We start from the raw sequence: 26,837 nt of genomic DNA on the forward strand, positions 1-26,837 counted from the left end.
ACCAAAGCTCTCCTTCCAGGCATTACTGATGCTCTGGCTATCTGCTCTTGCAGCTCATCACCCAGAGGACTTCCACATAACATGCAAAACAGCCTCCACCTGCACACATGAGTTCCCCATTTGGCATCCACCCAGGTCAGTACACACTCAGATCATCCCAGAGCAAGTTTTACAAACAGGACTTAGTGGTAAGGAACATATTCAACTTAAAAGGGAACTCTGAAGGTAAAATAATTTAAAGAGGTTTCTTCATAAATTAAATTTACATAAAATTTGAATGGAGGCAAAGATCTCCACTTCAGGGATTTTCCTACTGGTAATTCAAGTGAGATCAAGGAGAAGTTTTTAAAAATAAAGGGCACAGTTTACTATAATACCATGCTCACTAACACTAGAATACAATTGTTAATAATTTCATCAAATTGCTTAAAGCCCCTTTAAAATAAGTGAAATATTAACACAAATGAAATATTACATAGAGTTAACACTCCTTTTTTCCTCAAAAGCCAAAATTTATGAGGACTTCCAGGAAGATGGTAGACTAGAAAACATGGGGCTCTCATCTCTTTCAGGAAAACAGCTAGAGGGAAGTGGCTGTGGCTCCCATCTACCATATGGGAGGCTCTGAGTTCATATCCCAGGGTGTCCTTTTGAAGGCAAGCTGGCCCGTGCCATGCAGAGCTGAGAGCTAGCGCAGCAAGACGACGTAACAAAGGGAGACAGGCAGACACAGAAGAACACTCAACGAATGGACACAGAACAGACAGTAAACAAGCCCAAGGGGGTGAAATAAATAATTTAAAACAACAAAAAAAACAACAAAACCCAGCTAGAGGACAGGCAGAAATAGCAGGGAAAAAAATATTCTAGGGTTTAAGATAAAGAACCCATGACTTTGTTCCAAAAATATGACTAAAATTGTAGTTTGACAGTGTTATCTGGGAGTCTTGCAAAATGGAGATCTGACATATGGAATCAAATAGAATTTTAACAATGAGTTCTGTAAATATCAATTTTTAATATGGAATACTGGGTAGTACTACGTAGAAAGAAAAGGTAAAATCGGCAATTAGATAAACTGAAGAAAATGAAATTTAATTAAGGATCAGGTGAGCAGATACAAAGCTGGAAGCCCTGAAGGCCATGTTTTATCCTCTCTACTCATTTATCAGCCATAGTTTGTCTCAGAAAATTCCTGCCCACTATTTCCAATATTCATTCTCTGAAAAAATAAAATGCGTACAATTTGGGAAATGGGAGACTTATGTGTGTGCTTTTTTCTTTTCTTTTCTTTTTTCTTTTTTAAAGCCCTTTTTTTAAAAAGAGATTTATGGTTTTGCTACACGCTTTGTGATTCCCTAAAATGGACTTTCTCCTCAACCAATTCCTATGATAGAGGATGTTTACAGGCGAGGTAGCAGGACATTTGGAAAAGAGAGATAGAGACAGGGGTCATGAGGATGGGCTGAAGTAATGGAACAAAAGTCCAGGAACTGGGAGCCAGAATTTGAAGCCTCCATCAAAGGTCATTACTGTGATGATGAATGGGTTATTGACTTTTTTTCACCCCTGTTAACCTGCTCCTTCATACTCTATGGTTGTTTTCAAACGCCACCTGAGAAAAACTAGGCAGATGCACCACCCACCCTCTGCACCCTCTGGCTTTATAAGTTCCTAGGAAGTCATTCGGGAACTTTCCTTACTAGTTCCTCACCTACCAACCCTCCAAACATATCTAGCCCAAGTCAGACTTTTTGGTTCTAAACTTAGACCCCAGTCAAGTTTGGCGTTGCTGTGCTTAGTGCCTCCAGGACTTGGTTCTGAGTTTTCACAAACCAAATTTTGGTGAACATCAGTGTGCTCCTTCTTCTGGCTCTGAATTCATCAGGTAGGCATTGTCAGCTTTTGAAAAATCTTGCTCTAGTACCTTGATGACCAAAAGGGCTTGGGAAAATAGGGCACATATAATCACTAAAAAAAAAAAAATTAACGCTTAGGGTTTGGAGCCTTCAGATTGCTGTCAGCACTTGAGGGCTCTAAATAAAATGCTTTAATTCTGCCTATAGTAAAAAACCACATGAGGCACCATCTGGAATGCCTTGCATGCCTTCATCAGGTCTTGGGTCCTTCTAAGGAAATACCTTTAAAGAGAAATTTAACATTACTGAGGTGATGTTTTTTAATGAGCTGAAAGGAGATGCTAAAGGATGGTCAGTGTAGCAGTTTGAAATTATTTTATGAATCCCCAAAAGAAGAACATCATGTTTGTAAACTCTTCTATTCCCGTGGGTGTGAAACTCTTGGCATTAAATTCGGTTGAGGGTCCTTTGATTAGATTGCTTGATAAGATCGTTTCAGGGCTTTTGAAAGAACTACATCAGTGATGCAGGATTCAGGTTGGGTCTCTGTCCCCTTGCTGGGTCTGATATAAACGGAAACACAGAGAGACATATACACAGGAAAAGGAAGCCAGCATGTTTAATCCTGCCATGTGTGAGAGGACTAGAGGATTGGTTAAGCACAAAGCCCCAGGGCACTGGGCCCACAGAGCAGCTCAGGAGGAGAAGGTGAGTCTGCAAAGGTAGGCTGAGACCTCAACAGTGATCGGCGGTCAACTCGCTTTGCCACATGCCACAAAAGAATCAACAGTAGTTGTTGACTATGATGAGAAACTACCTCATGGCCTTGGAACTGTAAGCTCTTTCCTCAAATAAATCCCCTTTAGAAAAGCCAGCCCATTTCTGGTAATTTGCATGGGCAGCCCTTTGGCAAACTAAAACAGTCATGTTTTATAATATCATTGGGCTGTGCCAAGCAGAATAGAGAAGCTACCAGCAGGAAGGTGGCCTTCACTCTTCTACAAGGGGAATCCTGCATAGCCATTTAGAGTTAAACCTCATGAGGCAGACGGACCAGGATTGAAATCTCAGCTTTATCACTTATCAGGTGAATGGCTTCAATGTTCTAAATCTCAGATTCCTTATTTGAGAAATGGGCAGTAATTTCATATAGTTATTGTAAGAATTAAATATAAGAATTTCAGTAAAGAGCTTTATACCAATTATACATTTAATAAGTTAATGCTTTTGTGTTGTTAATAATGTTAGTAAGCAAAATAGCCTGATTTGAAGAAAAAAGTTTAATGACTTAGTAGGGATATTCATTAGGGCAGGTTGGGACACCTGACAATAATCAAGGATGGCTTCAGAGACCATCTGAAGGCTCCTGTCAACAGATAGTATGACTGTGAATTATAACATCCCCTTCTGAAGTAGAATTAGAAAATCCATGTGAAGCAAGTATCAGGTTAGAGAAAATGCCAAAAAAGCAGAGCTGCATATTAATTTTGTAATGCATTTTTTCTGAATGGCTATTTCATAATTTGGGAACAACTTTCAATATCACATGCTTTGTATATATTCAAATAAACAACCAAGACTTCAGCTCTGTTTTTTTTTTTAAGATTTATTTATTTCTCTCTCCTTCTCCCCCCCACCCCTGTTGTCTGTTCTCTGTGTCTATTTCCTGCATGTTCTTTGTTCATTTCTGTTGTTGTCAGCAGCATGGGAATCTGTGTTTCTTTTTGTTGCATCATCTTTTTGTGTCAGCTCTCCATGCGGTGACATTCTTGGGCAGGCAGCACGTTCGTTCGTGCTGGGCTCCTCTCCTTATGGGGCACACTCCTTGAGAGTGGGGCTCCCCTACGCGGGGGACACCCCTGAGTGGCAGGGCACTCCTTGCCCGCATCAGCACTGCACATGGGCCAGCTCCACATGGGTCAAGGAGGCCCAGGGTTTGAACCGAGTACCTCCCCTGTGGTAGACGGACGCCCTAACCACTGGGCCAAGTCCACTTCCTATTCAGCTCTGTTCTACATAAAATCTTCCGTGAAGCCTCCTAGAGGGAAGGACATCAAACTAGCTTGGGGCAGGCCAGACAGGGGAAGGCCCTGAACAGTGACCAAAAACAACACAACTGGGCTGGTAAGAGAGCTCCAGCAAGCTCTTATTCCAAGAGGTTTCTTTCCAGAGAAACCCTTTTCTTCTTGGAGCTCAGGTTTACCCCTTTGAGCTTCTGGGCTTGCCCACCTGCCATACAGCTCCTTGGGCCTCCAAGCAGCTTGAGGAGAACTGCACTCAAGGGGATAGATCCCCATTCAAGCCAGAGTTTGGGCTTGGAGTCATGTGTGAGGAAAAACTGGGGAGGCAGAAGGGTGGGATAGATAGATCGGGTCCAAATTAGGACAGGGCTCTGCTGCCAAAACCTCTGAAGATCTTCCCAACTGCTCCATTGCAAGAGCAATGCCTCAGGGTCCGCCAAGCCAGAAGATCTACTTCTAACCCCAGACTTTGTAAGTCACTTATCCTGAAACTAAACTTATTTTTAAATCATTTTCAAAGACCCTATTTACAAATGAGTTCACAACCAAAGGACAAGGGATTGTTTCATTGCAGGCAAGTCCTAACAGAGTAACTAAAGTTAGTCTTATCTTTCAACTTCTCTAAAAGTTCAGGTTCTTCTAAACACTCCCAGTTTTGTGAGCTTCCTCTTCACTTAGCATCATGATACCACTTCAATGATGTTACTCTTTCTTGCCTTCCTCCCCTCTAATTGTTCCAGGTCAATTTCCTCCCGGGGATCCTCTCCCTCTCTTTAAACCCTCTGTTTTGCTGATTCCACAAAGACTCCTGACCATTTTTTCCACCCCTATCACATCAGCTCCCATTTCAGCCCTGGTGATTCCCCAATCAGCGTCTCCCGGCCAATACAACCTCCTAATATTCAGGAAATGCTCTAGTATGTCTGTTTATCCTCCTGTAGGGCACTCAACATGTCCAAAATAGAACACTTCAAATCCCCTCCCACCCCATCCTTGCACACTTGTGTATATAAACTCCTCTCACATTGGACCACTGTCTCCTACTTTCTTCCTTTCAGTCCCAGCTCAGAAATTACTACTAATAAAATTATATAGAGAAAGCCCTGAGGACACCCCAGAGCCAAAAAGAAAAGAAAACAAAACAAACTTTGAACTCTCTATTGAGTTTCTTCTTGAAATCTTTAAAAATTTAAAACCATAGCAAAGTGGCCAACCCAGGTAACCAATAAAGCCTCTTGTTAGTTATGTTTGACCCAATATAAAATAAAGGCCTGATTGCCTTAATCTCACCCCACAAGATGGGCAAACCCCCATCCAGTCAGTGGGACTCAAGCTAAATTCCTTCTTCATGTCTATAAAAATCATTTACCAGCTCATAAAGCCCAATGTTGCTTCTGCTTTTGTAAGTGATCAGCTTCCACGCAGCAAAACTTTTGGTGTTCCAAATAAAAATGCTGTCCTCTACAAACTTAACTTTTATATGTCTTTCAATACCATTTACAGCTCACTTCCTTAAGTGACTTTGAATTTATTTCCATAGTACCATATATATATAATACCTTTCTCATTCATGTCATCTTTATATTTGATATTGTGTATCTGGTGTGCTTTTGACTTAGAGGACCATGAATATTTTTCAGGGGAGCCCATAAATATGGATAAGTTAAAAATTCTATCTTGATTTTCACTAACCTCTGATTAAAATTTAGCATTCCCTTCATTATGAATGTATTATTAGCAGTACCTGTGACTTTATCTCAAATTGAATAGAAACCACAGCTTTTTCTTATCACATTACAGTTGTAAAATACCATTTATAGGGAAACGGATGTGGGTCAAGCAGTTGGGCTCCCATCTACCATATAGGAGGTCCAGGGTTCAATGCCCAGGGCCTCCTGGTCAGGGCAAGCTGACCTGTGTGGAGAACTGGCACACGCAGAGTGCAAGGCAAGTGGCCCGCATGGTAAGCTGGCCCACGCGGGAGTGCTGCCCAGCATAGGAATGCTGCCCCATGCAGGAGTGCCGGCCAAAGTGGAGAGCTGGCGCAGCAAGATGACACAACAAGGGACACAGAGTAGATACAATAAGAAGATGTAGCAGAACAGGGAGCTAAGTTGGCACAAGAGACTGATCACCTCTCTCCCACTCTGGAAGGTCCCAGGATCAGTTCACAGAACCACCTAATGAGAATACAAGCAGACCCAGAAGAACACACAGCAAATGGAGAAAGAGAGCAGACAATTGGGGGGGGGGGGCAGGAAGAAAAATAAATATTTTTTTAAAATACCATTTATACTCATAATTATTTATAAATTATGTTAGTTTTAATCAATCCTCTGCTAGATCTTATTATTTTTTAAAGTCTTAATAAAGAAGCATTTAGATTTCTATGTTTAACACATTTGGTTTTGTAATATTTTGAAAATTATATTTTACTTCATTTTCTTTGAGATGCTGTACATTTTATATTAGGCATTGAAAAGCATCATTTTGATTAGGAGTCCCTAGGTTTGACCAGACTACTGAAGAGTTCCTGGCTCACTAAAATTAAGAAGCTTTGTCCTACAACACCCATCCCAAGGAATAGAGAGTGTTGAAACTGCAAGCAAGGTAGCTCCATCCATCTGCTCCATGGGATCTAAGCCCCCTCTCATTTAGAAGTAGATTGGACATCACCATCCCAGAATCCTCAAGAATGGGGAATGAACAATGGACTTATTATTATTCTATTATAGACTTACTATTATTCTAGCAATGGAAGAATTTTTATCATTAATGTAAAGGGAGTAGCCACCAGAGGTTCTGAGAGATGCAAGAGGGAAGAATAAATGTAATACAGGGCTATTTTGGGGACATTGGATTTGTCCTGCAGGACATTGCAGTGATGGATACAGGCCATTGTGTATTTTGTCATAACTTAATAATTGTGCAGGACAGAGTGTAAACTGTAGTCCATGGTCAGTAGTAATGCATCAATATGGGTTCATCACTTGTAATAAATGTACCACATTAATCAAGGATGTTGTTAATGTGGGAAAGTGTGGGAGGGGGAGGGAAGGGAGTGGGGTATATGGGGATCCTCTATATATTTTACGTAACATTTATGTAATCTAAAGCTTCTTTTAAAATTAAAAAAGAAAACAATTGAATAAAAGAAGCTTTGTCCTGGAATCTGCCATATTTGAAACTGATTCCCTTCTCTAGAATAGGTCTTACTTTTATTCTTTTCACTGAATGAAATGAATTTTTATGATACCAAGCAGAGAACAAACATAGGGTTTTCACTGTTGTTCCTTATAAAAGTCACTTTAGCAAAGGTTGGTCAGCTATTGCCCATACATTTTATAACCCTCTACCTCAGCTGACTTGGCCGACTTGGCCAGGGAGTGAGGGACACATGCAGACTAAATACTCTGTAGGTACAATTTAACAACTTTTCCAAGGATGGGGATTTGAAGTATTGTGACCTCTTCAATCACTTGGCCAGAGCAAAGATTGTTAGCACATGAAGTCCCAATCACTATTCACTTTACTAAATAAAAATATTGAAAGTCAGCCAGAGAATCTCTCTACAAATAGAGATCTTCAACAGATTTGCAGGCAATCTCTGCCCATATTGCTATTTACTTTTTCCTAGAAAGGCACACAGACAATGGTATACATTCATCCTTTAAAATTACAATAACATTTCTCACAGCCTATGAGCCACACCATCTCTTTCCTATGAGAATAACAGTTATTACATTTAACAAAAGAGGATCTGGGGAGACTTACTCAAATTTCTCCTAACAGTCCTCTCCCTTACAATTTGTATTCTCAGATGTTAATCCAGTGCCTGACCAAGTATAGATACTTGTTAAATAAGTAGGAAAGAAATGCTTAAGGAAAAGAAAAGTGGACTTCTCTCTCCTCCAATTCGACAATATAGATTATCTGAACAAGCTCCCACGGCAAACACCTAGAACTTCTGGGAATATCTCTTTAAGATAATCTTGTCATTTAAATATCCTTGAAATGAATAGCTAAGTTCAATAGAAAAAAAAGAAAGAAAAAAAGAAAGAAAGCAATCCCAAATTGCCAGTTACAAAAAACAAAAATGAAAACCAGAATGGCAAGTATAAAAAGGGCATCGGATGGGGACTCCCAGTAAGTACTTGTCTCCAGCACATAAAACAGCAGAACTCCCCAAGCATCTTGTTAAAATGTGGATTGTGATTTAGTAAATCTGGCCCAAGCCAAGCAAGGGTCCTCATTTTCTAACACCCTCCAGGTGCCTGCTTTGAATAGCAAGGATGAAGCCTTGGGTTTTAATGACCATGTGGACATAGGAATTCAGAAGTTAGAATTGAAGCCCCTATATTTTGTTAGAATTTTGCAAAGATATGCACCCTTAGTGAAAGGATAGGCTAGAAAAAATAATCGAACCAGTGCACAGATATGGAAGACTCTCTATACTTTCCATGCCATTTCTTCTTAATTTCATTGTTTTCTTAATTTCCTCAACTTCAAATCTGCTGTTACGCCTCTGTGATTAAGTTCCAAATTTTCTAAGAGCATCCCCCCCACACTCTACACTATTAATATATCTATCAACTATTCCATTTGTCTCTTCTATTGTTTCAGATTTTATGATAAGATGTTTTTCCACACACATCACCTTTTTGCCTCCTGCTGCCTGGCTGAGATTAATATTATCAACAAAAACAAAAACAATAATAACAATTACTCAGTACAAAGTATCATGTTTAACGTTTGCTATGTGGCAGTATTATGCTAACTTCCTTATATCATTTTCTCGTGCAATATTTTGAGTTACAGATGAGGTAAGTTAGTCTTAGAAAATTTAAAAATGAACTAAAAGAAATCCACCTGATATTTGAACCCGAATCTAGCTGACTGTACACAAAAACCTTAACCAACAAATGCCAGATTCATACCCTTTCGAAAGTTTAACAGAAAGAGCACGCCATCTGGTGGCCATCGAAAGAAGGGGATACAGCATGGAACAACTGAAGGTCCTCAATCTCAGCAGCTTTACTGGATGCTACTTCTCTTTTGTTTGTTTTTATTTTCTTCTTTATTTTCTTCCAAATACTACATTCAAAAAATGTAAGATCCCCATATACCCCCCACCCCACCTACCCCACCCCTCAAACATCAACAACTTTTTCCATTATTGTGGCACATCCACTGCCCCTGGAGAATACATTCTGGTGCATCACTGCACCACATGGACAGTGGTACACATTGTAGTCCACACTTCTCTTAAGTGTGTAGAGAGCTAGCAGGAGATATTGAAATAGATAAATTCCTTTATTCAGCAACAATTTAGTAAATTCTTACTATGAGTTAGATACTGTTTGGGCACTAGAGATTAGGCGTGGCAGAGAATAAAAGCAAGTCGCTGCCCTCATGCAGTTTATGTTAGCAATAAACAAATTAACAAATAAATATGGTGAGAGGTCAAATGGAAACAATTACTATGGAGAAAATATAAAGCAGAATGAAGAGGGGGTTACTACTTTAGATATGTGTTCATGGAAGGACTCTCTGGAAAAAACAGAAGATATCTAATCAGAGACTAAAGGAAGTGGGGCTATTTGAGAGCAGAGTTTTCAAGGCCAATGTGGCTGTGGCAAAGTAAGCAAAGGGGAAATTTACAAAATGAGGTCAGAGAGATTAGGGAGCCACAGCATGCAGGCCTCACAGGCACCATGAAGGCCTTGGCGTTTACTTTGAGAGTGGAAGTCACCAGAAGGTTGTATACAAATCACTGATTATTATATATCTTAATAATTGGTAAAGATATTCTGATTGCTCTATGAAGAATATACTATAAGAGAGCAAGGGTGGGAACAGGGCAATGAGTCTTGAGGCTATTCCACTAATATTGGGGAGAGATCATGGAGATTTGATGGGAAGCAACCAGGGTGGTGATATGTAAAAAATATTTTGAATAGATTTTTGAAAAGAAAGAATAAAGAAGTAGATATAAATCATCCTTCAGTCCAAGAGACACCTGAGGATTTGATCACTACTCAAACTCCCTGCAGCATAAAGTTAAAGAAAACATAGAAATATATCAGATCCAGGCAAATAAAGGTTCTGCTAAGGTCTCCATATATTATGAGAACACATTATAACTGGTTTCAGTATTGTTTATTGCATAACTTGTAATTCATGAGATGCTGCTACACTGGAGAATGGGGATAAATGATTAGCCAAGTGTTAAAGCTGAGGGATCCCTTATAAGGGATGGTGTCACTAAGTTTAAGTGGTGTACACCTATACCCTCAGCGCCATTTCCCATGACAATCAAAGCGTCCATGCTTACTGACGGGCCACTAGAAGCCTCATCAAGAAAACACAAGACTAAAAAAAAAAAAAAAAAAAAAAAGAAAACACAAGACTGTGCTGTAGCTGTGTGTGCCAAATCCTATGTTGTTTCTCAAAGGAGAAGCACTTGGTGCTTGGAAAACCTACTGTGTCTTGTGAGTTTAATTCTCAGTCTGAGTCTAGACTTCTTTTGTTGCTGAGAATTTTGTAGGTAGAGTCAACAGAATTTGAAAATGGATTGGATTTAGAGTGTGTACAAAAGAGAGGAATCAGGATGATGCCAAGATTTTTGGCATGAGCAACAGAAAGTACAAAGTTGATACTTATCAACATGGCAAAGATGAAAAAGGAATAGCGGAAGCAGGGTATGGAAATCAGGAGTTTAATTTAACTATGTTAAACTTGACATGCCTATTGCACATTCAAATAGGTTTCCAAGTAGGCAATTGGCTATAAGAATGCAGATTTCAGAAGATATTTAGTACTGAGCACCTAGGCACTTAAATGTTTGAAGGTCAGGAAGAAAATCAGCAAAGAAACTAAGAAACTTTGGTTGAGGGGTAGGCATAAAAGTACAAGAGAATTTTGCCCAAGAATCCAATTAAATCTAGGTTTCAATAAGGAAAGTGAAATCAACTCTATTAAATAGTGATGACAGTAAAAGAATGGCCAAGAGCATGTCATTAGAAAATTCTAGATAAATTCATAAACAAAAAGATCAAAATAGTGAGCATAGAATTTCTATAAAACATAATACATATATATATAATTTATTATTAAATCGAAATTAGAGGAATTGCTGAACTTTGAGTAAAAGTTCATCACCATGAACAATAATTATTCTCAAGATACCCAGTAAAGTTAAGAAACAAGATTATAGGAAACATTAAACAATTTGAGTGATGTTTCTTTTAAATTACACACTCATTTTTGTTGTTAAATTTTTTGGGCTAAATTATTGCTTTTACAATTGTATATAATTTTAGCCTTTTAATCATAATTCTTATAGTTATTCAGCCTTGAATCTCTATTTAAATGGACTAATGCTCATCAACCTTTGTCTTTTCACCATGGAGTCACCATACCCAATTTTAAAATGATTCATGTCTGACTGACTAGATTTCCACATCAAATAGTTTTGTTGGTTTTTCAAGAAAGACCAAAGAATGAATTTCCAAATTTTTATAAGCTTAATCATTTTGTCTGTTTCCTTTGTATTTGAAATGCAAGGAAGCTGTATAAAAATTCTTCAGCTATACTTTTTCTTTTAACATTCTGTAGACAATGTTCCACTGTCTTCTGCAATTAGGTATTGGAAAAGAAAATCTAAGACCAGCCTAACTTTTCCTCCTCATAAAAGACTTGCTTCACATACAGGGCAATACCTATTATAGAAATGAAAGGCAAAATGTCAAAAACATTTTTCTTATGGTATTTTCATTTTTTTAAAACCTCAGTTTATTTTTTACTCTATTTTATTTTCTAAATAATTATATATTCTATTTCTAATCTTTAAACCTATCTTGTTTTCCTATTAATTTAATTTGGCAATATATTAGACTTCAATTTTGAAGGAGTTTTGGATCACAGAAGGGTTCAACTATGGCAGGGCAGGAGCACTGATATGTGTGTTATTGATGAAGGATGCATGGGTGGGAGAGAGTTCTCCCGATATGTTCAGATGTTTGTTGGGTGTTGACATAGGGGCTAGAGTTTCAGACCACAACTGAGGGAGTGCTGTGTTCCCATTCTGGGAAACTCTGTCACACTCCCCAATGGAGCAGGAACAATCTCCCAAGTACAAGGGCAAAGAACAGTGAAAAAAGAAGGTCCAATAATGAGCCCTTGACACTGATGACTATACTTATGAAACTGTGTGCTTGAAATTTCAACTAGGCCTAGAGCCTAAGAGCTACCTCCTGAGAGCCTCCATGTTGTTCAAATATGGCCACTCTCTAAGTCAAACTCAACATGTAAATGCATTACCTTCCTCCCAGCATGAGACATGACTCCCAGGGATGAGCCTCCCTGGCACAGAGGGATTACCACCAAGCACCAGCTGGTGATGCAACTAGAAAAACACCTTGAATAAAAGGAGGCAATGGTAAAGACAAATGAGTTTATATGGCTAAGAGACTTCAAAATGAGTTGGGAAGTCATTAGAGGGGTCTCACTTACACACACCTCAGCAGGATTTCAGAGACAGTCAAAGTAGATACAACCTCAGGTAGTGGTGCTTCTGAGGGCTACAGAGACACCCAGGCCCTACAGTGATGACAGATGGCTGTGGAATTCAGTGCCTTGCCTGTGGGCCCTGCTTTGGAATTTGTGCTCCTGAGTGTGATGGAGTGGGATGCAGATGTAACCTCTATATGCATGCCACTTCTGTCACTTATACTGAACCTGTGGTTGGTGCTGGGGCTGGTGTATGCTCATGAGACTTGAATGACTGGACTATCTATGTTCCTGGGTCCTAAGCCTCAGCAGAGTTGCAACACATACTCTCCAGTTCATTGGACTTATCCGGATCAGCTAGCAGGGAGGTGAGGATGGCCAACCACCACATCAGGGAACCAACAGAGTCTACTGCTGCAAGCAGAATGCCATCCATCAGCCATGTGGGATCTAAGGTCACTCTTGATTTAGAGGTGGACCCATCCCAGGGTCTTCAGGATGGAGGAATACAATATGGATTACAGTGAATTTACTGGTATTCTACTATAGAAACATTGTGACTCTAGGAATGGTAGAAATTATATCATTGATGTGAACACAGTGGCCACAGGAGTTGCTGAAGGCAGGGAGGGGGAAAAGAGGTGTGATATTGGGGCATTTTACGGACTTGGATTTGCTCTCAATGATATTGCAGGGACAGATGCAGGACACTATATATCCTAACATAACCCCCTGAATAGACTGGGAGAGAGTGTAAACTACAACATCAACTATAATCCATGTTATATAGAAACACTCCAAAATTTACTCATCAAATGAAATGAATGTACCGCATTAATGAAAGAAGTTGTCAATGTGGGGGAGTGGGGAGTGTAGGAGCAGAGTAAATGGGAACCTCTTACATTTTTTAATGTAACATTTTGTGTGATCCATGTATCTTTAAAAAAAAACATAACAATAAGATTTTTAGAAAGACTTGCTTCTCCATATTATTTGAGAAAGTAGCAGGATTTCCCCTAGGGATGGCCAGACACCATAGGCAAGCCATATGATCTCATGAAATCAACACCCCCTCAGCAAGCCCTATCTGGGAATATATGTAAATCTATATTCTCACTATAACATAGATATACACATTTATAAATTCCTTAATCATAACTCTTCTACTCCTTTTATCTGAACCTATAATTTTCAATTTACCAGTTAAGTAGAGTTCTCAGAGACTAAAAGTCTTCAGATTGTTCTTATGTTGGTTGAGTCCTGAAATTTAGCACATATGCAGTCAATTCCTATTCTCCAACTCTTCAGGCCTGTTCTGGATAACCAACAAAATGATGAAGATGGACCAACCCTACCCCAAAACTGAGAGTATCTTCAACTGCAAAGGATACAATTCCATTTCTCTGTCCCATAATGTATCCCTTCTCAGCCCTAAGTAGTCAGAGAAGACATCATCATTCAAAACCCCTCAAGACTGAAGAATGAACAAAAATGAGCGGGGGGGTGGGGGGGGTTGTACCCATGGACCAAAGTAGATTTACTCTTATTGAAGATGTTAATTGAGTAACTTGTAAAATTGATATAAATAATTTTTTAAATTAAAAAAAAAGATACAGTGATATAACAATGCCACCTAAAAAAAGGAAAAAAATACTTGCTTTTCCTGGCAGAATCAGCATAGGAGTTTTTATTTTTGACATTTGATAACTTTATTCAGCTATTTCCTAAAATTGTTCTATCAGGCTCCTCTTGGCCCCCTATCCAGACAACGCTGCAGCCAAACTGAACTGCTTTATTTCCATGAGCACTAGCTACATTTCTTTAGTGGAACCTGTTTCCTCCTCTCCTCCCATGATCTGGATAAAACATTCATTCTTCAAATTTCACTCCAAATGTCACTTCCTTCAGCAAAATTTCCCTGATCCCATTCACACCCCTCATGTGGTTTGTGTTCCAGCTTTACATTATGCTAATACATAGTGCTTCCATTTCCATGATATTCGTCTCACTTTATGTAATTATTTATGTTACTTTTATTGAATTATTTGACTAAAATTTTATTTAGGATTACTATGTGTTTATAAATGAACTGATTTTGAAGCAACTTTTAGCCTTGTAAAAGGAGCTTTCAATATTTTTCAACTTATTGGAACAACGTTTATAAAATCAAGATTATCTGTTCCTTGGTATTTTGGCATAACTCAACTGTAAGTCATCACACATAAGGTTTTTAAGGAGGCAGAGTAACAAGAGGAAGAAATTAAGTCTTGAATATTAAATAAATGTCTTGTAAAGTCAAACTATTTTCAGTTATATTATTGGCAGTAGAGCTAGTATTGTTATTCTGAGTTTGTGCACTGCTGAAGAAAGCAAATGAGGATTATGCTAGAGTTATCAAGATTCATACCTTTTGGCATGAGATTAAGGTGATACAACTATAAGATCAAGGTGGTTGGGCAAAGCCCTGTAGTTCTAGACTTGAAATAGAACAATCAGTGAGAACTCATTGTGCACTTCCTTTCATATTTTGAACTATGACCACTGGAAAGGCCTATTTTTTGAAGATTCACTATAGAAATTACAACAAGAAAGTCACCCCTAGAATGTCCCTTAAACCACTGCTTTTTTCTTAAAGATAACAGCCATATTTCTAACTACACAATAATTATGCAATATAACATTTTGAAAATTATGAAGCAATATATAATTATGATGAATAAGTATTATTTTAGATACTAATTCAAGAGGTAACATGGATTAGGAAACAGATTATTTGGGTTTAAATTTCAGTTCCAACAATTACTAGTTGTTTAATAATGTTTATCAAATTACTTAATTTATCAAGATCTCAAGTTACCTCATTTAAAAACAGAAATTATAATAGTCTCTATTTTATGTGGTTGTTGTGAAGAGTAAATGAAATAATTACATAAAGTATCTTGTGCAAAAACCCTCCGGCCGCAGACCCGGCAGCATGAGCCGCTCGTTCCAGACCGTGTTCACCCGCGCCAGCGCCGGCCTCCCCACCACCTACGAGATGCTGAAGGAGGAGCACGAGGTGACCGTGCTGGGGCCCCCCCACGGCGAGGCCCCGGTGTCCACCACCGTCATCAACATCCACGGCGACACCTGCATGTCCGACCACGTCGTCTGGTCGCTCTTCAACACGCTCTTCATGAATTGGTGCTGCCTGGGGTTCGTGGCCTTCGCCTACTCCGTGAAGTCCAGGGACCGGAAGATGGTGGGTGACGTGTCAGGGGCCCAGACCTACGCCTCCACCGCCAAGTGCCTGAACATCTGCACTCTGATCTCCAGCCTCCTGCTGACCATCGTGCTGATCGTGCTGCTGGTCACTGGCTCCCTGATAAACGTCCAGCTTATTCCGCAGTATATAAAGGACCTCGGAGACTACTAGAAGCTGCCCTTGGCCCCGCCCCAAGCCCCGCCCCGCCTCCTCCTCTGCTGGCCCTGCTATCTGGGGTGTCGACCCCGCCCCCTCCACACCCCTTTTTACCTCGACTTTGGTCTCTCCAGGCCTGAACACAATAAAGCCAAGTTGTCCTGGTAAAAATAATAAATAAAAACATTGTTAAAATTTTATATATGGTAGCTTTTATTTATTTATATTATTCCAATTAATAGCAGTAATTAAGATGATAACCCTAACTGTGAGCCATGAAATATTTTCTTTTAAATAGGACTGACCATATCAGTTTCAAATTCCCAATGGCATAGAATGCAGATAAAGCTCAGATTCTGGAAAAGAAGTCATTACTGCTGAATATACTGGACGTTGATGGGGTCCCTCTGCCAATAGTATCAAAAGAAATGTGGAATAAAATCTATAATTTCCAAGCCAAGTCTGATGATCTAATTCTGGCAACTTACCCAAAGTCAGGTAAGTGTATTAAAACATAAAACTGTTCCAAGATCGGGAATGAAACTTTCAGGTACAATGTATTGATCAATGAAGAATGCTTGGAATTTTGGGTGGGATAACTCTTAATTTTGCAGGCCTGAAACTAGCATGGCAGTACATTTAGCATCTATGGTCCCGAGGGTGCAAAATACCTATAACACTCTCTATTCATCACCAGAAACACATTTCTAAATGCCTTGGGAATGCGGATGATAATGCCTTCACTTGAGAACCAATACAACTAGATAAAGTATGGGGTCAACAAGTTAAAATAGGTTTAGTGTTTCTTTCAATGTGAAGCTTCTGCCAGGGCAGCCTTACCCCTCAAGTGTGCCATGCTCCACATATTGTGCCATCATCCCAGCTATTCAAACACCGACTATCAAATTCCGCAAAGTTCTTGAATGATGTCAACTAAGAACCTTCTGTTCTAGCCTAATCAAGACTCATGCAAATAAACACAAAGATTTAACCTTGGTTAAAAATGACCTAAATGTCTAACTTTGTCCCCTGAAAAGTCCTAGAAACAAATACATCCCAGTCGCAATGAGCATACCTAATGCCCACAGTGTGGGTTTCAAATAGAATTCCTACCAAAAGCAACTAAGGATTTTGAAGAATAGCTGATCCCCATCCTGGACAGGAAATTTTAAAAGTGAGACTCGTTTTCTAGAAAGCAAATAATTTTCAAAAACTAATGAGGGTATGTCAGAAAAAACATAAGGATCAGCTTAAAGGAGATCACATTGGCAAAGTCTGGGACAGTTTGAGCATCCAAGAGAATAATGTTTGTAACTGTTTGGTTAAAAAAAAACATCTAATACCTACTGACTAGCCATCATGAAGGGATTAGACTGGACTTTTCCTCAAACTAAAAACAAATGGAATACTGGACAAAATATATGAAACAACTTTTTATCAGATATTGGACAAAGCTTGTGTCCACTTCAGTCCGGAGATACTTTCAGAACCACGATGCAAGAAGGGAGAAAATAAGCAAAGCATGACAGAGTCACTAAGTTGAAAAGCCAGACATAAGGTTTCTGGGAGGCTAAGATGGCTGGAATTTGCAGGGCAGAGTACCATAGAGAAGGAAGCTACACAAAGAAAGCACTCCAGATGTATGCACAGCTGATGCGTTGAGGCTTTTGCAAATAGTAAACTACGCTAGTATAGGGGGAAATTCCATGATGTCAGGCATGAAACTAATGGGAAACTGTCAGCCAAATAATTCCTATAATTCCCAGGGATCACATAGAGCTGAGAGTCTTTTGTGTTACAACCAGCCTGTGGTTGGCCCTAATGACCTTAGTCCTACGATAATATGGTTATCTTATGTGGCATGCCCAAAGGGACTTTGGTGGTTTTTTTTAGCATTTATTTTCTTTCATTGTATGTTTTTGAAGATACATAGATCACAGAAAAATGTTACATTAAAAAATACAAGAGGTTTCCATATACCCCACACCCCACCCAACCCACTTCTCCCACATCAATAATCTCTTTCATCAGAGTGGCACATTCATTTCATTTGGTGAATACATTTCGGAGCATTGCTGTACAACATGGATTATAGTTTTCCTTGTAGTTTACACTCTCCCCCAGTACATTCAGTGGGTTATGGCAGGATATATAATGTCCAGCATCTGTCCCTGCAAGCAGGATCCCGGAGACAGCCAAAGTAGATACAACCCCAGGTACTGGTGTTCCTGAGGGCTACAGAGATACATAGGTTCTACAGTCATGGCAGTTGGCTCTGGAGTTCAGTGCCTTGTCAGTGGGCCCTACTTTGGAATTTGTGCTCCTGAGTGTGAGGGAGTTGGACTCAGATGTGACCTTTCTACACATGCCTCTTCCATCACTTTTACTGAATCTGTGGTTGGCACTGGGGTTGGTGTATGCCCAGAAGACTTGACTATCCATGGGCCAGCTGGGGCCTGAGCCTCAGCAGAGTTGTAACTCCTACTCTCCAGTTCGTTGGATTAACCTAGGTCAGCTAACAGGGAAGTGAAGATGGTCAACCACCACACCAGGGAACTGAGAGTGCCTACAACTCCAAGCAGGAGAATCACATCCATCAACCATGCAGGATCTAAGCCCCCTCTCAATATAGAGGTAGAGTGGACATCACCATCCCAGGGTCCACAGGATGGAGGAATAAAATATGGATTAGAGTGGATGTAATGGTATTCTACTATAGAACTATTGTGACTAGTAATGGAAGAAACTGCAGCATTGATGTGGAGAAAGTGGCCATGATACTTGCTGAAGGCAGGGAGAAGGAAGAAGAGATGTGATGTGGGGGCATTTTTTGGACTTGGAATTGTCTTAAATGATATTGCAGGGACTTTGAAGATATAATTACAATTTCTAATGAGCTGCCCTTAGGTTATGGTGATTATCTGAGTGGGCCCAATGGAATCACATGAGCCCTTAAAAGCAGAAGAGATATCCAAGAGACATGGAAGATGTGAAAGTCATAGAGATTCAGACCACAAAAAAGATTCAATATATGATTGTTGGCTTGAAAATGAAGAGAACCATTGGGAAAAGAAATGGGTATCTCAGTCCCACAACCACAAGAAACTAAGTTTTTTGACAACCAGTGAGTCTGGAAGAGGACTTTGAACCCCAGATGAGAAGGTCCCTAGCCGATACTTTGTGGGTGAAAAGTGGTCTTACGGAGAGAGGAGTTTCACTGTAGTTTAATTCTTGAGAAACCATATTTTTGAGCCAAATTGCTTCTTGGCTCTAGGAAGAAGAAGTGACAGAGGAAATGAGGTTTTATAGAAGAATCAGTGAGGCATCAAAAATGAAGTGATATTCAGGGGTGAAACAAACTGCTTTCCTCAATTATAAATGTTTAAGAAGTAATTTGGTTTCCCATCCCAAACCTGATAAAGGTGAGGCAAATATCTCTATGTTGCTATCCATATGAGGCTCTTACCTGTGTAAAGTTTAAGTATATAATCTCATACTGTGCTAGGATAAGTCTAGTGGGTAGATGCACATGTTACAATGGTCTAATCAATAAGGTATGTGAAAGCAGGTTGTAAATTCTAAAGTATTTTATAAATGTCCTTTGTTATTTACTACAAAATAAAAAGTGAGACCTTAGGCAGAGAATCCAACCATCCCTTGCCAGAATTATCACCGAATGAAACTGGTATACGCAGATACTGTTTGAAACCAATAAGTCTGTGGTTGTTTGTTATAGCATCAGTAAACAACTGATACACAGTAGAATGGAAGGGTCTCAGTGAACACCCTGGATAGTGAGTAGAAACCCTAAAATTGTTATGGCTTAGTAGTAGTGCCAAATTACCTTAGAGTAAAGGCAACACTTGATACACCATAACAAAGAAGTAGCTCTACAAGGATAAGGTTAATCCGTAAGTACTTTAACTGACTAACTGCTCACTGCTCATAATCCCTAAAAGAAGGCAAAAAAAAAAAAAAAATTAACACTTAATAACCTCACATTTTCAATGTCCAGCATTCAAAATTACTCAAAATGTCAAACCACAGGAAAATATTATCATTAACAAAGGTATAAATCAGTCAAAGACACCTTTGGCTCAAAAGCAAAAAAATATATATCAGTCAGTAGGAACAGATCCAGAAATTATAGAGATGGCATTAACAGACACGGATGTTAAAACAGCTGAAATATGTAACTATATTCCAAATATTTAAGTGGAAAATATGAATATAATGAGAGATAATAAAAAGAACCAGACCTTTGAGAGCTAAAAATTTCAATATCGAAAATGAAAAATTGACTGGGTGGGATTAAGAGCAGTTTTTACACTGCAGAAGAAAAGATGACAGAGATACAGCAATAGATATTCTCTGTACTGAAGCACACAGAGAAAAAAAGAGTGAAAAAAGTGACCTTTGGGACAAAATCATGCAGTTGAGTTGGATTTCCAGAAAGTGATGGAGAAACAAACAGTAGTTTTTAAATGATAACCAAAATTTGTTGAAAACATAAACCTACAGATCCAAGATGCTCAGTGAACGTTAAGCAGGAAATGAACAAAAACATCACACTTCACCACAATAAAATTGCTGACAAGCAATGAGAAAATCTTAAAAGCAGCCATAAAAAGAAAATACTGCTTTTGGGGAAGAAAAGTAAAAAATAACCACAGACCTCTGGCCTTAAACAATGCAAATAAGAAGACAATAAATGCAACTTTAAAAAGAAAATTAATAAAAATTTTCAATCAAGAATTATATTTACCTAGCAAAATATCCTCTAAAAATGAAGACCAAATAAAGACTTTTACAGGCAACCAAAAGCTGAGAATATATGTTGCTAGCAGAACTGCATTTTAAAGCAATGTTTAAGGAAATTTTTCAGTATGAAAACTTTCATACTAAATGAAATCTTGGATATGACACAAAGGAAAAAAGAATGTTAGAAATGGTCTTGTGTGATAAAATGTGACAGACAATTTTTTAAAATGATAATTGAACTCTTAAAGCAAAAATTATAGAGTGGGGAAGGGGAAATCAAGGTATACTGTTAAGTTTCTTACAGATAAGAAGGAATATATTGTTACTTCAACATAGACTATGATAAAATAAAGATGCATATTGTAAATCCTGGAGCACCTGCTAGAAAATAAAGAGGTATTGCCAAAAACCCAAATGGAATTATACAGAGCAATCAATTAATCCAAAACGGAGCAGAAAAAGAAAAAGAAAAAGGGACAAAGACACATAGAAGAGGTGGCATTGGATTGGGAAAAGTGGACATGGTGGACGATGGGTATGGGGAAGGGCAGGAAGAGATGAGAGGTGGGGGCGTATTTGGGACGTGGAGCTGCCCTGGATGGCGCCTCGGGGGTGATCACCGGACATCGTGGATCCTCACAGGGCCCACTGGATGGAATGGAGGAGAGTATGGGCCATGATGTGGACCATTGTCTATGAGGTGCAGAGGTGCCCAAAGATGTACTTACCAAATCCAATGGATGTGTCATGATGATGGGAACGAGTATTGTTGGGGGGGGAAAGGGGGGGTGGGGGGGTGGGGGGGTGGGGTTGAATGGGACCTCACATATATATTTTTAATGTAATATTATTACAAAGTCAATAAAAAAAAAAAGAATAAAAAAAATATATATATATTAAAAAAAAAAAAGGGACAAAGATAAGAAAATAGAAAACAAATAGCAAAATGGTAGACTGAAGACCAATTATCCAGATAATTATCTTAAATATAAATTTCCTAAACTTTTATTAAAATTTACTTTAAATATAAAGACATAATAGGCTGAAAGTAAAAGGATAGAAAAATATATACTATAAAAATAATAATTGTAAATGAGCTAGAATGACTATACAATATCATAACCAATATGATTACCAGGGATAAAAAGAAATGTGTATATACCTAATAACAGAGCAAAAAGAGTGAGAATTGAGAGAAGAAATAAATAAATCTACAATTACAATTAAAGATTTCATTACTCTTCACTCAGTAATTCATAGAACAAATAAATAAGAAATCAGTAAAGATAGAGAAGACTTTAAAAATATTATCAAATAACTTGGATTAATTGGTATTTTTAGAACACTAGACAATAGCACTAGAACCCACATTCTTTTCATGTGAAAATGGGATACTGAAAATATAGACCACAAGATAGGATTCAAAATAAGCTTTCAAATAAATCTAATAGTATTGAAATTCTATTGAACATGCCCTTTGACCAAAATGAAATTAAATTAGAGAGCAATAGTGAAAAGATATCTGGAAATCCACAAATATTAAGAAATTAAAGAACACTATTCTAAATAGCATATGACTGTAAGAGAAATTAAAATACTGTGAGTCAAATGACAATGAAAACACAGCATACTGAAAATTTGAGATGCAGTAAAGCAGTGCTTAAAGAGAAATGCTTTGCTTAATTTTTAATTTTATATGTGTGTATGCAGATTTATATGTGTAGATATATGAGAGATCTAAAATAAACAATTGAAGCTTTCAATCTAAGTAGCTCAAAAATTAGAGAAAATTAAATCCAAATTGGGAACTTCCTCTATCTGATAAGGGGCATCTATGAAAAATCCACAGGTAATATCATTTAATGGTGAAGGATTGCTTTCCTTTTAAGATCAGAAACGAGATAAGCATGTTGATTCTTGCCACTTCTATTCAGTATTTAATGGAGGGTCTAGCTAGTGCAAAAAGGCAAGCAAAATAAATAAAAGGCCCAAACACTGGACAAAAAGTAAAACTTTTTTTTTATAGATGGCATGATGATGTATATGGAAAATACTAAGGAATATAATAGATGACTAATTGACCTAATAAGTAAATTTAACAAGGTCACAACATACATAATCAATATGCAAAAATCTATTGTATTTCAATATTCTAGCAAAAAAAACTTAGAACATTAAATTTTTAAATGTCATTTATAATAAATAGCATCTGTATTAGTCAGCCAAAGGGGTGCTGATGCAAAATACCAGAAATCTGTTGGCTTTTATAAGAGTTATTTATTTGGGGTAAAAGCTTATAGTTACCAGGCCATAAAGTGTAAGTTACTTCCCTCACCAAAGTCTATTGCCACATGTTGGAGCAAGATGGCTGCCAATGTCTGGAAGCATTCAGGCTTCCTGGTTCCTCTCTTCCCAGGGCTTGCTTCACTATGGGCTCAGTTGCTCTGCTCCTCTGTGTGCTTACTTCCCAGGCTTCAGCTCAAAAACTCTCAAATCTGTCCTTTGCCATGTCTTTTCTGTGTGAGTCCCTGCCCACCAAGGGTAGGGACTCAATGCCCTACTGATGTGGCCCAATCAAAGTCTTAATCATAATTTAATCAGTTAAAAGTGATACCTCTGACAGACCAGTTTACAAACATATTCCAAAAACTATTTTCGGAATTCATAAATAATGCCAAACTACTACAGCATCAAAAATATAAAATACTTATGAATAAATCTAGCAAAAGGCATGCAAGATGGTATGCTGAAAACTACTGGAGACATTTTTAAAGGCCTAAATAATGGAGAGGCATACCATTTCCCTGGATTAAAAGATTCAGAACTTTATATCAATGCAATCTCAATCACAAACTGACAAATAGATTCTAAATTATATGAAAATGCAGTTGTCCTATAATAGCCAAAATACTTTTGATAAAGCAAAGTACAGTTGAAGGAATTATATTATCTGACTTCAAGACTTTCTGTTCCATTTGAGCAATCAAATTAATGCATACAGATAGATGATTGAGCCTTACCTCACAACATTCACAGAAAAACAACATGAAATGGACCAGAGTTCAAAACTAACTCTAGAATTCACCAAATTCAATGAATGTCTCATGATCATGGAGGAGATTGTTGTTATGGGTGGAGGAGGGAGGGGAAGGGAGTGGGGGCTATATGGGAACCTCATATTTTTTTAATGTAATATTAAAAAAATAAAGACAAAAAAAAAACTAACTCTATAAAACTCTGGAAACATATATAGAAGAAGAATATATAGAAGTTTTATTTAAAATAGCCAAAAACAATCTAAATGTCTATTGACATGAATGAATAAACAAATCATATCATATCCATAAAATTAGTAGTTCTCATCAATGAAAAGAAGGAACTATAGAAGCACACAACATAGATGAATCTCAAAAACATTATGTTGAGTAAAAGTCAGCCACAAAGAGTATGGTTCCATTAACATGAAATTCCAGAATGTGCAAAACTGATTTATAGTGACAGGAACTAGATCAGCAATTGCCTGAGGCAAGAGATCAAAAGGGAGATGATTCCTTGCCATTGGGTACAAGGTTCCATGTTTCAACTGTGATTATATATATATATACATATATATGTTTAAATTCAAGATTTTCATTTTAAACAGGTCCATTCTATTCTAAGCAATTTATACTACAACAAAGCTGACCTTGAAAAACCCAGGAGTCTGGAGAGATGGTAACAGAAATAAAAAGAAAAATGTGTTTATCACTATTAAGGATAAATATTATTCATTGCCTTTTTCTGAAAATGGCTAAATAAGGAAAAATTCAGAGCAATTGTACTTTGTCACCAGCTTAAGAAAGTTCTTCTTTATATAAGATCCACGTAATAAATATGATAAGAAATGATAGACTAGAAAATTAACAATTGTTCCTCAAATATGGCCTCTTTCTAAACCAAACTCAGCATGTAGATGTGATGCCTTTCCCCCATTGTCAGATATGATTCTTGGAGATGAGACTCCCTGGTACTAAGGGATTATTACCAAGTACCAATTAGCAATGCAACTGGAAAAAAGACCTTGACCAAAAGGGGGAAAAGGTATAGACAAATAAGTTTATATGGCTAAGAGACTTCAAAGTGAGTAGGGAGGTCATTTCAGAGGTTACCCTTATGCACTTCTCAGTCAGGATCTCTTTGACTGCCAAAGCGAATACTACCCCAAATAGAGGGCTCCTGAGGGCTCTGGAGACATCCAGACACTATAGCTGGGTAGATAGCTAAGGAGTTTGGTGTTCTGCCAGTGGGCCCTACTTTGGAATTTATGCTCCCCAGTGTGACAGAGTTGGACTCAGTTGTGGTTTCCCTAAATATGGCTCTTCTGACCCTTCTATTAGAGCCTATAATTACTAGTAGAGTTGATAGGTATAGGTCCAAGAGACTAAAATCTTTGCTGTCCATGTGCCAACTGTGCCCTGAATCTCAACAGAGTTGCCACACCTACTCTCCAGTTCATTGGACTCACCCAGGACAACTAACAGGGAGATGACAATGGACAATGACCATCCTAAGGAACTGAGAGGGTCTGCAACTGCAAGCAAGAGAATCCTATCCACCTGCCCTATAGGATCACAGCCCCCTCCCAATTAGAAATAGAGTGGGAGCACCATCCCAGAATCCTCCGGATTGGGGAATGAACCATGGACTAAAGTAGACTTACTGGTATTCTACTATAGACTTATTTTGATTCTAGCAATAAAAGAAATTATGTCAGTGATGTGGAGGCAGTGGCCACTGGAGGTTCTGAGGACAGGAAGAGGGAAAAACAGGTGTAATATGGGGGCATTTTCGAGACTTGGGACTTGTCCTGAATGATATTGCAGTGATGGATACAGGCTATTGCATGTTTTGCCATGGCCTGCAGGATTGTGCAGGAAAGAGTGTAAACTACTATGTAAATTATAATCCATACTTAGTGGCAATGCTCCAAAGTGTTTTCATCAATTGTAATGTATGTACCACACTAATGAAGGATGTTACTGTGGGAAAATGTGGGAGGTACAGGGAGCAGGGCATATGGGAACCCCCTATATTTTTATGTAACATTTATGTAAACTAAGTATCTTTAAAAAATAAAAATAAAAAAATTTTTAAAAAGAAAAGAAAACTTACTACAAACTATGGTTGTCAAAACAGCATGGTACTGGCAGAAGGATAGATATAAAACAAATCTTATATTGCAATGTGAAAAACCTCTTATGACATGCTTTCAAACAGATATTTTTATGTGCTCATACTGAAAGTACAGCATAACTAAATATAATGATAGAGAAAATAACTAAATAGATGCTAGATCAATTGACCAGTCAATTGATTAGATAGAACCAATTTAGCAAAATCATTTTTTAAATTTGAAAATGTTTTGAGTGCTCTTTATGCTATTTTCTTAGTTTTCTGTGTGTTTAATATTTTTCAAGATGAAAGTTGGAAAAATTGCTCAAAGTCCTACCACAAAGAAATTTTGTAATGACCTTATATCAAAAATTTTCCTTTTTGCCTCCACAATATTAATCTAATTTCAAAGTGTTCTCATATTGCTTTCTGTCTTTCTTCAAACTATGTAGTCAGTTACTTAAAATGAAAGACCATTTGACTAAGATTAAAGAATTACTTCTAATGTTTTCAGGTACAACCTGGATGCAGGAAATTTTAGACATGATTCAAAATGATGGAGATGTGGCAAAGTGTAAACGAGCCAACTCTTTAGAAAGACACCCTTTCCTTGAAATATCATTTCCCCATAAGGAAAAATATGGTGAGTAATATTCAACAACATTGAATTGGCTAAAAGATAACAAAATAATGTGCACTGACTTGGAAAGAAGATTCAGTGGAAGAAAGAGTTAGCCTGTCTATTACTCATGGCCTGCTTTGCATGGGCCAAGAGGTCAAATATTTTTAGCTGGTGGCCTCTAGCTTCCCAACATGGTATTCTTTCTACTTATCTTCTTTTTCCTTCCCAATGAACCAGTGGCAAATAAGCTCCTCCTTGTTTTTTTCTACCCCTTGTGTAAGGAACAGAAATCAGTATTAAACTACTATAAAAGTATGGGAATGATTGCCAAAGAAAAAGGAGGAGGAGAATGAAGAGAAGTGGAAGCGGAGTAGGAGGAGTACATTTCATAACAAATTATGGACATTCAAAAATTAATTAAGGGAGCTGAAGACCTTTCCTGAAAGTCCAAATAGCCAAAAAAAAAAAAAAAAAGGAAAAGGCTTACGAGAAGAATAGGAAGGAAGTAGTGT

At 38.1% G+C, this 26,837-nt stretch overlaps 2 protein-coding genes across 3 annotated transcripts in view; both read left to right on the forward strand.

Annotated features, from left to right (window-relative positions):
- Window positions 1-1,686: 1,686 nt before the first annotated feature.
- Window positions 1,687-15,991, forward strand: LOC101434182 (interferon-induced transmembrane protein 3-like). 2 transcript variants are annotated; one of them, XM_058278295.2, is made up of 2 exons: window positions 1,687-1,888; window positions 15,356-15,991. In XM_058278295.2, exon 2 carries the CDS (start codon window positions 15,366-15,368, stop codon window positions 15,804-15,806), a length of 441 nt encoding a protein of 146 aa, XP_058134278.1. In that variant the 5' UTR covers window positions 1,687-1,888; window positions 15,356-15,365; the 3' UTR covers window positions 15,807-15,991. The 2 variants fall into 2 exon arrangements, with proteins under 2 accessions (XP_058134278.1, XP_004478465.1); XM_004478408.5 differs by lacking the exon at window positions 1,687-1,888 and adding an exon at window positions 2,781-2,946.
- A 53-nt stretch (window positions 15,992-16,044) lies between these two features.
- LOC101433009 (sulfotransferase 1C3-like) overlaps window positions 16,045-26,837 on the forward strand; it is a 29,811-nt gene continuing 19,018 nt past the window's right edge. Inside the window, exons 1-3 of the mRNA XM_012519615.3 lie at window positions 16,045-16,059; window positions 16,127-16,289; window positions 26,218-26,346. Of these exons, the coding sequence (XP_012375069.2) occupies window positions 16,045-16,059; window positions 16,127-16,289; window positions 26,218-26,346 (307 nt within the window). The remainder of the gene's footprint in view (window positions 16,060-16,126; window positions 16,290-26,217; window positions 26,347-26,837) is intronic.

Source organism: Dasypus novemcinctus, chromosome 17 (genome assembly GCF_030445035.2).
Source record: "Dasypus novemcinctus isolate mDasNov1 chromosome 17, mDasNov1.1.hap2, whole genome shotgun sequence".
NCBI classification, from domain to species: Eukaryota; Metazoa; Chordata; class Mammalia; order Cingulata; family Dasypodidae; genus Dasypus; species Dasypus novemcinctus.